General features: G+C 47.3%; 2 protein-coding genes across 8 annotated transcripts in view; one reads left to right on the plus strand and one right to left on the minus strand.

The window, feature by feature from the left end:
• Nucleotides 1–857: 857 nt before the first annotated feature.
• SFT2D3 (SFT2 domain containing 3) lies at nt 858–3664 on the plus strand. The gene has a single exon (XM_019469479.2). It carries the CDS (start codon nt 898–900, stop codon nt 1552–1554), a length of 657 nt encoding a protein of 218 aa, XP_019325024.1. The 5' UTR covers nt 858–897; the 3' UTR covers nt 1555–3664.
• Nucleotides 3665–4672: 1008 nt separating this feature from the next.
• WDR33 (WD repeat domain 33) overlaps nt 4673–12312 on the minus strand; it is a 107184-nt gene continuing 99544 nt past the window's right edge. For 3 of the 7 annotated variants that reach the window (XM_019469468.2, XM_019469471.2, XM_019469466.2), the window contains 4 exons: nt 8821–8984; nt 8616–8708; nt 7529–7744; nt 4673–5327 (listed from right to left, as the gene is read on the minus strand). In XM_019469468.2, the coding sequence (XP_019325013.1) occupies nt 5151–5327; nt 7529–7744; nt 8616–8708; nt 8821–8984 (650 nt within the window). In that variant the 3' untranslated portion in view covers nt 4673–5150. The remainder of the gene's footprint in view (nt 5328–7528; nt 7745–8615; nt 8709–8820; nt 8985–12312) is intronic. The other 4 variants (XM_019469470.2, XM_019469469.2, XM_053910103.1 and 1 more) reach the window with 3 other exon arrangements.

A 12312-nucleotide genomic window follows, 5' to 3' on the forward strand; every position in this document is an offset into this window, starting at 1 on the left:
GTAGGCAGTTGCAAGTGTGGCTAGATCTGAACGTCCAGGAGCAGGAATTAGCCAGGTGGAAACAAGAGAGCACAGAAACCATGGAGGAGACCTGCTGGGTGTGACCTTTGTGAGTAACCCCAGACAGGCTCTGAGGAAGAGCAGGATCCCTGGGAGCCACCTCAGAACAGATCTAGGAATTGACTGAAGTATGGGCAAGCTTATCACTGATCTGCCCATAAATCAGGAGACCGGGACCCAAAGACGCCAGGAGCACAAAAAGGTGAACCAAAAATATAAGGCAGGGGGACCAACAAGTCTTGCACATAGGTCTTGAAGGAGTCAAGAAGCCTCTGATGAAATGGGGAACAGAAGATAAGCAAGTAGGTGAGGGGGGGTGGCGGGGGGTAACTCTTCATTTATCAATTCCGGAAGCCTTCCCAAAGAAACCACCTAAGTCCTGAGCTCTGAGCTTTCTTAAAAATTAATTTATGAAGAACTGCAGATTAGCATACAGTGTTAAGTAATACGGAGATTCTCCCAATGGCAACATCTTGCAAAACTACAGCACGGTACTGATACCCATAAGCTCAAGATACAGAACTGTTCCATCGCCACCCCAAGGGTCCCTCGTGTATCCTTTTATAGCCACAACCCACCCCGCCCCACAACTAACTTTTAATGACAGGACATAATCCAGACAGTAACAGCTCCCACCTGTAACACTTAGCCTGGGCCGCTGCTAACCCAGACAAAAGTCTGCAGAGGGGCGGCCCCGCCCCTTTCACGCAAGCTGCAGGCCCCGCCCCCCCGCCGGGGCTGACCAACAGCCATCTGGAGACGAGCCGCTTCCGTCAGCGACCGAGAAAAACCGGAAGTCGGCGCCAGTCTTCCCCTCTCGCGGCTGCTCCGGCCAAAATGGCGGACCTCCACCGCCAGCTGCAGGAGTATCTGGCGCAGGGGAAAGCCGGCGGGCTGGCGGCCGCAGAGCCGCTGCTCGCTGCGGAAAAGGCGGAGGAGCCCGCGGCGGGGGGCGGGCCGGCGGGGGCGTGGCTGGGCCGCGCCGGTCTACGCTGGACGTGGGCGCGGAGCCCCGCGGAGCCAACGGCGGCAGTGACCTCAGAGTGCTTTCCCAGCGTGACGCGCGCGCAGCGGCTGGTGGCGAGCGGCGTGTGCCTGCTGCTGGCTGCGCTCTGCTTCGGCCTGGCCGCGCTCTACGCGCCGGTGCTGCTGCTGCGCGCCCGCAAGTTCGCACTGCTCTGGTCCCTGGGCTCTGCGCTGGCGCTAGCTGGCGGCACGCTATTGCGTGGCGGCGCGGCGTGCGGGCGCCTGCTGCGCGGCGAGGAGACGCCGTCGCGGCCAGCGCTGCTCTATGTGGCCGCACTGGGCGCCACGCTGTACGCGGCGCTCGGGCTGCGCAGTACGTTGTTCACGGCGCTAGGCGCCTGCGTGCAGGTGGCCGCTCTGCTGTCCGTGCTATTCGGTCTCCTGCCGCGGGGTGCGGTCACCGCGCTGCGGCTAGCGTTCGGGCGCCTGGGCCCGGGAGCCGGCCTCGCCAAGGCGCTGCCGGTGTGAGAAGCCCCGGGGCCCGTGCTGTCGAGCAAGGACGGACGGAGGTCCTGTACGGAGGCGACGCGGAGCCCGGCCCCGGGACGCGCCGTCGGAAGACCACCGGGAGCCGGTCCCTGGCGCGGCGCGGACGGAGCCAAGGACTGCGCCCGCCGTCTTCCATATCGCGCTGGGTAGAGGCTGCTCCGTTGTGCCACCGAACCTGTCACCTTTGAGCAGCTATTCTAAAACTGAGACTTGAGCCGCCTCGGAAGCTCTTCGGTTTCAGCGTCTTCCGCCTTACTGTTGCATGTGCTATGAAATCGAGATGTTGTGGTTGATTTGGTGAGAGTACTGCTGTGAAACACGGTAAATTGCTTTTGCGTTAACCGTGGTCTTAGATTGAGCGCAGTAAAAAATGAATGGCTCTTCGGTTTTAATTAGCTGCCCTTGTGACTTTTCTCAGACTTTTACCTTTTGTCGTTTCAGAAATCCAGTGGTAGATTGTAGTAGCTTAGCTACAATACCCTTTTCTTTGCTCTCGAAAATTTATTCTTCCTCAATGAGTGGATTCTTAAGCGTATCAAATTAAACACTAAATTTAGCCACCAGGTTTTTATTTAAGTACTTTAGTTAAGACCGTCTACCTCGGTTTTTCTTTTTTTTTTTTAAGTGAAATTGTAAATATGGTGCCTTATAAAATTGAAGGAAAATTGGTTTTGTATTAGACATGAAAGCGACGGACCAAAAAGTAAATGCCCCAAGCATGACCTGTCGATGATGCTATGAGAGGTCCCTGGGCAGAACTGGGTTGGGGACTCTTGCCAGACAAGAGACTTCTACATGCAAAGTTCTGTATTTGACGGAAATCATGGATTTCTACAAGTCCTAATTTATCATTCCTAGTTTTATTACCTGCTTTTTAAAGTGCAATTTATATTTTGTAGGCTGATTCTAATGCAGTGTAAGATGCTTTTCATATCTGACAAGTTGCCTCTTAGGTTCAGCATTTACTCTTGTCTTTGACTTTATTGCATACCCTAATGTATTGCCAAAAAGTTCGGACTCAGTATTCTGATGAGTCCAGAAAACAAGTTTTGTCAGTAGCTCTATATTAACTAGAAAGTAAATGTACTTAGGATTTTCAAATTCTTTATCAGTGGGTCTCAGTTCACATCAAAATTACTTGAAGAACCAGATCAATTCAGCCAGAATCTGGAGAGGGGTGGCGGGGAACCCAGGCCTCAGTAATTTTTTTAGAGCTCTCCAGATGATTCCCTGTTCAGCTAAGGTGGAGAACTACTTTTCTGTGCACTGGATTGCACAGTTTGAAAATAATTTTCTGGGGCTGGATTCCACTTTGCCTAAACAGGTGTGTCAGGCAGCAATAGAGCATTGCCTCCTTTTGCTCAATATTTATATTCCTAGATCCTGATCAGTGTCCTAATCCCTGCCCCAACTTCATGGGGGCTCCGCACCCCAGTATTCTCTAAGAATTACTGCCTTGTTCCCCTTTCAGTAAACAGGGCTACTTACCTACCTCAAGAGGAACAGACAAGAGGGTGTTTGTAGTAAAAGCACATGTTTTTAGAGAGGGACTTTTTTTTGTAATTGGAAAAAACTTGTGCCATTGGCTGCTCCTTCTATCCCCTAGTTAAATCTCTGTCCTAGTTCTCAATTTCTCTAGAATTTGCACAGCTGAAGATCTGACAGTGTTTAGCCCATTTTTATGTTGATGCTGTTATGGTTTTTTTAAATTGTTTTCCCAGCATTTTCTCAAGAATTCACCAAAAATGTAGCATTTATAAAATTCAAAGCACAATACCTTGTATGTACTTGGTAGTGATGTTCTAAAAGTTCCTAAGTATTCAGTAAATTACAGTGTAAAGATTGCAGTTTTTTTTTAAAGGAATTCTTTCTCAAAACGTGATGTGGTTATCTGTTTGCTGAGGTACTGTATTGTTTAAAGCTGAAGCCTAAAATGTTATGATGGTAAAGATCTTAGCACATGAATCTCAGAAAAAGCCTCTCAATATGGGTTTGGTCCCTGGATCCCATTTTAGCTTATCGGAATTTGATTACAACTTCTTAAGCTGTGCCAGTGGAGGACAAATAAAGAACGTCCCACAAACTTGAAGCATTCTGGAGCCTCCTAATCGTGTGTTCACATTGACATGCTGGTAAACGTCCTTATATTTCAAAACAAAGTGAAAATTATTCACTTGTAGTCTCTAGGTTCTAGCACCCTGAAGAGCAGTGTGTGTGCAGAAATAACTTACCTTTTGCCATGTTTTACATTGACAGGGAACCAATTAAGAGGGTTTTGTTATCTGTCCACCTGTGCCAGCATCCCTGTCTAGGCAAACGCTGAGACTCCCAGCACCAATGAACTGGCCAGGTCAGCTGGTCTCCAGTACCAAATTGAAGCTGGCAAAGTAATAAGATGTTAGGGCGGCCACGGGAATATCCTTTGAGTAATAGTTTTCTTATAAAAACAAAGTGTCAGTAGAGAAAATATGGGGTTATCGAAACTGAACCTTTGCTTCCAATCCAAACCGGGCCAAATGTTAACATTTATTTAAAACTAAAGGAGTTTGTTGGGGATGAGAACTTCCTGGCTTTAAGCTAGAACTATTCCCTGCCTTAAACACTGGTAGGAGAGAAAGTTTTGCAAAACTGTTTAGGAGATATTTGGTCTATTCCTTAAACAATTTGTGACATGATGTACAGTAATCAGAAGGGTACACGTAGTTAATTTCTGGCTTACATCAGGTTCCTCTCATCAGGAACAAGAGAATTCAAGTCTTAAGTGTGATTACCAGGAGATGCACCCAAGGGCAAACCCCTACTTGCACAGCCAGAAGATTTTTTTTCTTTGGAGTATAATTTTCCACCTGCCAGAGCTGGTGGGTAGCTAAGGCTTTGGATCCACATCAGACTGTATTATAGTTTCAAAGTATTTCTCACTCTTACAAAAATAAGTGTGACAGAATGGGTAGAGGAGGATTTAAGACAAAGTTCACAGATAAAGTTAACTTCGACGGCTTAGAGGTACCCATCAAGTGTGCTCACAGATACAAGCTGTAACTATACACCCCTCAGCAGCCTGGGTGCGGTGGGAACGAAGGGTTCCTTAAGGCAAGCATTTCACAACTAGTTTTCTGTTATTTCTTGCATAAATCACATTCTGTATTCATACAAAAACAACTTAATGTTTTTCTCTGACAAACTGTACATATAGAAACATTTCCAATTGGACATGAACTTAAATTTGTGGAGGCTCCATGTCGCGTGACACCTAAAAAAAAAAAAAAAAAAAGATTCCAGCTTTTCTCTTCACAAAACAGTGGGAGTCAGGGCAGTGAGGGTGGACAGGACAGAACGAGGCCGGCCACTCTGGGTCGCCAGCAGCAGTCTTCATCTCGACCTCATTAGGGACTCCTGGGCTTCAGCTGCCCCAGAAAAAGTTCAGGGCTACATGGTGCAGGCTTCCTTTTGTTTCTCTTGGTAAGTCCACAAGAAGTTCTTAAATACTGTCCAGAGAGGCCTTGGGATACTCAGCCCCAACTTCTACCGACCCCTTCCACCACCCCTTGAAGCTCCTCGCCGTGGCGGGCCAGAGTTCATGTTACTCCCTCTACCCCAGTTACTGCTGCTCCGGCCCCCTCTGGAAGGAGTACCGCTGCCCGGAGGGCCCCCAAAAGGTTCATCTCTGTGGTAGCCGTCGTGGTGATCCCCATCCAAGGAGCTGGAGCGCCCAGATTTTGGCACTCTCTGGGAAGGTCCTGGGCCCCCTCGGCCTGAAAGAAAACAAATTGATTTCACATGTTACTTTTTTATATCAGAGACTGTTAATCTAAGTCCTGGTGCAAACTCTTAATGGTGATAGTGGAAGGAACACTCTGGGTCTTTAAAACAGAGTTCTGAGGACATGAGCAGTGGCACTCAGAGGGTTAGAAGTCGTGCCTCCACCCTCTGGTCACCACTGTCGCAATCCCATCCAGCCTGGGGCCATGCTCCTCAACAACCACACATGCTCCCCGAGGCTGTGCGATGGACAGGACAGGAAACCCAAGGTAAACACGGAGCACCTCTGGGAGCCACAGACCACGCTGGGCCACGTCTCTAGCAAGTGTATCTTCACTCTCAAGTGCCACCAGGGGTTATTCTGTTCTGGGGAGACTTGAAAGGCAACTAAGAACTTTGGAAGCAACTAAGAAATACAAACTGTTGATGTTAATTACAATGTATTATCATTATCCCACAGCTGTGGCATTTTTGTTTTCTTTTAAATAGTAAAAGTATTTCTTTAAAAATAAGCAATTAAAAAAAGGAAAAAGAAAACTCAGCTTTCAGAATTATTTCTCCCAGGGATAGGTTTTTTTTGTTTAAATTTTTTTCAATGTTTATTTTTGAGAGACAGAGCACGAGTGGGGGAGGAGCAGAGAGAGAGGGAGACACAAAATCCCAAGCAGGCTCCAGGCTCTGAGCTGTCAGCACAGAGCCTGACACAAGGCTTGAACCACAAACCCTGAGATCATGACCTGAGCCAAAGTAAGACACTTAACCAACTGAGCCACCCAGGCGCCCCCTCTTCCAGGGATAGTTTTATCTGTTCCAGACTTGGACACAAAAACCTTTTAGGTATATTAAAATTCTGACTTAAAACATTTTTTTTCTCATGAGCTGAATTTGGTCATATTTCCCATAATGTACTATCAGAAGACAACTGCCAACTTTATTTTGTCTTAATGTTTTTTTAATTTTTAATGTTTTTTTTTGTTTTGTTTTTGAGAGAGAGAGAGAGAGTACAAGCAGGGGAGAGGCAGAAAGAGAGGGAGACAGAAACCAAAGCAGACTCCAGGCTCTGATCTGTCAGCACAGAGCCCAATGTGGGGCTTAACCATGAACTGTGAGATCATGATCTGAGCTGAAGTCAGATGCTTAACCAACCAAGCCACCCAGGCACCTCTTTTTTGTCTCAAAATTTTGAATGGAATGTGAATCTAGGTAAAACAAGGAGGTTAGGAAAGCTAGCCAAAGGGGAAATGTTGGCTTCTTTTCCTACAAAGTGTAGCCCAGACCCACCTGAAGGTGACTGGGCAGAGAAGATGTCGTTAGGAAGTAATTTCCACACTAGCCCTGTGGCCTTGGCTCGGGACCCACAGGTGTCCTAAGTGCCCATACTGACCAGCAAAAAAATGTGTGCTTAGGTAGGGAGACCTACCAGTGACATGAAGTAGCTTCTGAGGGTTTTGCTTTGAGAAGAACCACCAAAAACAAAAAGCACAACGTTGTAATGAAGAGACTGTAAATATGAGGCAGGTTAACTGGGCTTACTTTCTAGCAGCCTCCAAACTACCACATATGCAGTGGCCCAGCCTAATCTGAGACCACATGGTGGCTACTGTTCCGGGCTAAAAGTGCTACATCCAAAATAAAGTTCCCAAGTTTCACGCTGTAGAAGTAATCTACTGCCCCTGAAAACACCCCTTCCGGACCATATTCCTCAAAGTCTTTGTGACTCTGAGCATCAGCAGTTCCTTCCAGACCCGGAAAACACAGAAGCTGGGAGAAGACCATTGTTCCTGCCACCGAGGAAAGCCTGGAGGGCCGGGAGCAGCCAGAAGCAGACAACACATGTGCCAACGAGAGCATGAGACATCCTGCTCTGAGGTACCCTGACAGCAGGAGTGGAAACCTGAAGGAACGAGGGAGGGGACTCTCAGAAGCAAGTGAAGGAGGCTAATGCAGAGGATGAGCCTGCAATCACTGAGTGAGGGCTCAGACTGTTGGCATGAGCCCCAACAAGCTATATCTGTAGCACATTTGGGGACATGTGCCTTTACACAGCCTAAGACCTGGAGGGGAGAATGGAGGAAGGACCCTGGGTATCCTGCCCAGAACGGATAGAACAGGAACACAGGGATGGGGCTGGCCTATGGCCCCGCAGCCTTCTTGACAGAGCTCCCACCACTGTTGATCACTGGCCTCCACTGACCTTTGCCTCCTCGATCCTCAGACGGACCCCCCGGGGCTTCCATTTCTCTGTGCTCCGAGGTCCCCGGCCCGTCGTGCCAGGGGCGCTTTCGGGGTGGCAGGGATGCCATGTCCATGCCCTGCAGAGAAGAGGAACGTTCTCTGCTAGCTGGGGAATGACCGTCGTGAGGGGGATGATCAGGGCGCGGAGCATCACGGAAATGTTCATGACCTGGCCCTGAAACGGGAGACACAAGGCTAAGCATCTGACAATCTTCTAGTGTGACCGAAAGCAGGTGGAAATCATACTATTTAGTACCAACTTGAGAACCAATGTTCATTCATGCAAGAAAGGTATGCTGAACACCCACCTAGGCCACATCACGAGTACATAAAAAAAGGTCAAGATCAGAAATCAACGTACCTCTTAAAATAAGAGACAGGCAGCGTCCAGAAAAGTGGTTCTCAGACTTTTTAGTCTCAGGATGTCTTTACACTCTTAAAAATTACTGAGATTTAATTTATGAGACTTATATTTCATAAAATTTGCCATACTAGCAATTAAAGCTGAGAAAACTTTAATGCATTTAACTATATTTTCTGAAAACAAAGCCACTTCGTGGAAAGAATGGTAATGTTTTCTATTTAGACAAACCCCTCTGACATCGGGCTCAAGAAGAAGAAAGGTGGATTCTCCCAGCCATTTCTGCACTCAATCTACTGCAATAAAATGCTGCTGCCTCAAGGATCTGAAGACAATCCATCTTCCCATGGAAATGTGAGTTAGAAAAGAGAGGACCTGGGGGCACCTGGTGGACTCAGTTGGTTAAGTGTCCGACTCTTGGTTTTGGCTCGGGTCATGATCTCATGGTTTGTGAGTCTGAGCCCCGCATCTGGCTCTGTACTGACAGTGAGGAGCCTGCTTGGGATCCTCTGTCTCCCTCTCTCTCTGCCCCTCCCCCCACTTGGTCTCTATCTCTCTCTCTCTCTCTCAAAATAAATAAACAGTAAAGAAAACGGACCTGGTGGGCCCCCAGAAGTCCCCAGACCACACTCTATGAGCGGCTGGGCTCAGATCACCAGAAGCCACAGCAGCTCTCCTTCCTTACCTGGCTCTCTATTTCCATCCCAGGAGTCTGGTTTCCGTCCTCCTTCAAAGCGAGGGAACTCATCAGGAGTGGGGAGCAAACCCTTCCTTCCTCCTACACACGGGAACAACACAACACCACACTCACAGACCATTTCAGGTGTGTCCCCAGCGGCAAACTCTCCAGCCCATCCTTGCTAAGCCCAGCATCCTCAGCACACACTCACCTCGTGGGGTACCCCGACCTCGACCTCGGAGATCTCTTCCTCGGGCCGATTCATCAGAAGGATCAAAATTCTCCTCTGGACCAAAGTCTTCAGGACCAGGAAAGCCATCCCTACCTCGGGGCGGGGCACGGCCTTCATGTCTTGGGGGTGCTCCTCTTCTAAAGCTGTCAGGGAAAAGCAGCAAAATATCCACCTGATGAAACCCCTCACAGCTCTTGAGTTCATGTTTCAAAGAAACATAATGGTGTAAGAAAGTATGATATTAATGTTAAATGGGAGGAAAACAAAATAAAATTATGTATTTTTTTTTTTTTAAGTACAGATTTTATAGTCCCAATATTAAAGGCAAAAACAGGAAAGAAAATGTAGGGTTATGTTCATTTTCTCCGAAAGCTTTTAGGAGTAACGAAAGCAGTGAATACATTTTAAGTGCTAATAATCATGCTTTCACTTTCAGATTTCATTTCATCCTCAGCACCCCATTATTAATTCCATTCTACCCATGAGTACACTGAGGCACAGAGAGGTAACATCATTTATTTATGACACACAGTAAGTGTTGGGATTTGAACTCAGCCAGTCTTGCCTCCAGCCCATGCTCTTTTACCACTGCCCTCCCAGTATTTTTCATGATCATTTACAATCAGAAAAGGGAGGGTACAGATTTATGACTGCCAACTGTACCAGACTCGTTTGGGAACATCTGCTCTCCCGTCTGCCCTAGCCCACCGCTTCTATGCAGGGCTGGCCATGAACTTCACCCACAGCTCCACTCCACAGCTGACTGCTGTACAGGCAGGCACTTGGCAGCCCCCACACTGGCTAGCTGGCAGCTTAGAGCCCTGGCTGGCGGACAGGTTCACTGTCCCTCAGGATTCTGGACTGGAGGCCAAGTTGGCCAAGAGTACTGCCAAAGCACAGCCATTACAAGAAGAGTGTCCGAGCCAGAGGAGGCCTGTGGGGAAGCAGAAAAGGGGCCTACAAGCATAAATGGGGCATGAGCACGTGGAGAGAGGCCTCGGGGCTGGAGAATGGGTCAGGAGGAGTGAGGGCACAGGGCCAGTCTACGCGAGCAGCCAGGCCTTCCACTTTTCCTGAGTCTCCATTCAGTTATCTTTTACTCCAACATTTCACTTTGCAAAATTCCAAACCAAGAACACAGTTAAAAGAACAGAACAAACACCCATGTGTCCTTCACCTAGACTGATCAGTTCTCTTCATTTTGTTTTTTTAGAGTCATCAGTTCTTAGGACACTGCCATGTGTACTTTATCTTCTCTCTCCATCTACTTACAAATCCACTTTCTAAGCCATTTCAAAATCAGTTGCCAACAACATGACCCTCATCCCTAACACCTCAGTATGTTTCTTCTAAGTACAAGGACTTTCTCCTACAGAACAATACCATTACCACTTGAATAACATGGAATATTCTTTAATACAGTCCAATTCAAATTTCTCCCATTGTCTTCAAAATGTCCTTTATAGTTGTTTTTAAATATAGATTTCAGTCCTGATCATATACTGTTATTTAGCGGCCCTGTCTCTGGTCTACTTTATCTAGGACCTTCCTATATTTGATCTTTCATGATCCCAGCATTTTTTAAGATTACATCCAGATAAAACAAGGAGCCTGGGTGGCTCAACTGGTTGAGCATCCGACTCTTGATTTCACCTCAAGTCATGATCTCACCGTTCATGAGATCCAGCGCCATGTCAGGCTCTGCACTGAGCATGGAGCTTGCTTAGGATTCTCTCTCTCTCTCTCTCTCTCTCTCTCTCTCTCTCTCTCTCTCTCTCTCTCTCAAAAATTAATATTTTTAAAAAAAGATTCTCTCTCTCTTTCCCTCTGCCCCTCTTGACTCACACACATGCACTCTCTAAATTAAATTTTAAAATTAAAAAAAAAAAAAATCCATCTAGGTATTTTATAGAATGTACCACAATTTAAATTTATCTATTTCCTCATGACTAGACTCAAGTTAAACCTTTTTGGCAAAACTGCTTATACCGTCTCAGTGATGCCAGGTTGTCTGCCTGTTTATGAGGTAAAAGTGGTGTGCTGAACCAAATTTCACTGTTGCAAATGTACACTTTCTTTCCTTCACAAGTAAGGAATCTGTGGAGTGATCTATACAGGGTTTTAGTGTAAAAAGAGCTTTCCCTTTTCCACCCCAGCTATCTTTTTTAAGAACTGTCTTGGTCCTGTGGACCCTGATGACTCATGCTCCTGCAAGCAAAGAGGGTGTGCCCAGGACACTGGCTGAAATAACAACTAAAGGTAAAGGTGGAATTGGCCAAAAGGAGATGAGTGGAGCAGGAAAAGTACAGCAGAGGGCGCTGTCTCCCTGGGACAGAGTTGGGGAGAATCCCCACGCCCCCAAACACCACAGGACTGGCCAGGCAACCATTACAAGGCTGCCCTAGTTACGACAAGACAAGAGAATCTAATGTACCCTCATTAGAAAGTAGCTCCTATCAAGGACTAAACGTGTCCTCTGTAAAACTTGTACATGGAAGCCCAAATCCCCAATGGGATGGTATTAGGAAACAGGCCTGTGAGGGGTAATTAAGATTAGGGGAGGTCATGGGCATGGGGGCTTTGTGATGGATCAGGGTCCTGATAAGAAAGACACCAGCAAGGGCTAGCTCACTGTCTCTCTACTGTGCAAGGACACAGGGAGAAGGTGGCTGGCTGCCTGCAAGCCAGGGAGATAAGTCTCACCAAAAACCCACCCTGCTGGACCTGGACCCGTGTCTTCAAGCCTCCAGAACTGTGAGAAAACAGACTCATGTTATTTAAACTTCCCCAGTCCTTGGTATCTTGTTATGGCAGTATGAGCTGATGAGTACATCCCCGAATGAACTGATCCTTCTCAAATACCTCTCCCCATTTGACAGATTCACTAATTCAACAGTTACTGAGCACCCATGCTGTGTCACCATTACTGCTCTGGGTCCTGAGGCCACAGAGGTACATAAACAAAGCCCCTGCCCTGGGGAAGCGGTCATGTTCCTGGGAGATACACATAATAAGAAATAAACACATTGCTTAATGTCAAGCAGTGCTAAGTGCTATGAAGAAACAGGAAGCAGGGTGAAAGAACTGGGGTGAGAGGAGGAGGGCTCTGACTGCAGTGAGCCACAAACGTCTGCAGGACTGTGCTCCAGGCAGAGAAAACAGCACACACAACAGGAGCAGGAGCACCTCTGGCTTATTTGAAGAGTGATATTAAGAGCACTAGGCTGCGGGTCTGTCGCTAACAGATGAAATACAATACAAACTGAGGCACAGTAAAATCTGAAACTGAACAAGGTGCAGAGATTCAGGAAATTGGTGAAGGTTATGCTGATGCCAAAGCCACTGGAGATGCAGCTCCTGCAGACACACAGAGCCGTTTCGAAGATCCTTGAACACCACTGGTATACCTCGGATACCATTAAGACAGGCCCTCAAGAAAACTAGGAGCCCTTATGTCTTTTTAAAGAACTC

This window comes from Panthera pardus, unplaced genomic scaffold (genome assembly GCF_024362965.1).
Source record: "Panthera pardus isolate Hobbes unplaced genomic scaffold, ASM2436296v1 HiC_scaffold_10, whole genome shotgun sequence".
Lineage (NCBI taxonomy): Eukaryota > Metazoa > Chordata > Mammalia > Carnivora > Felidae > Panthera > Panthera pardus.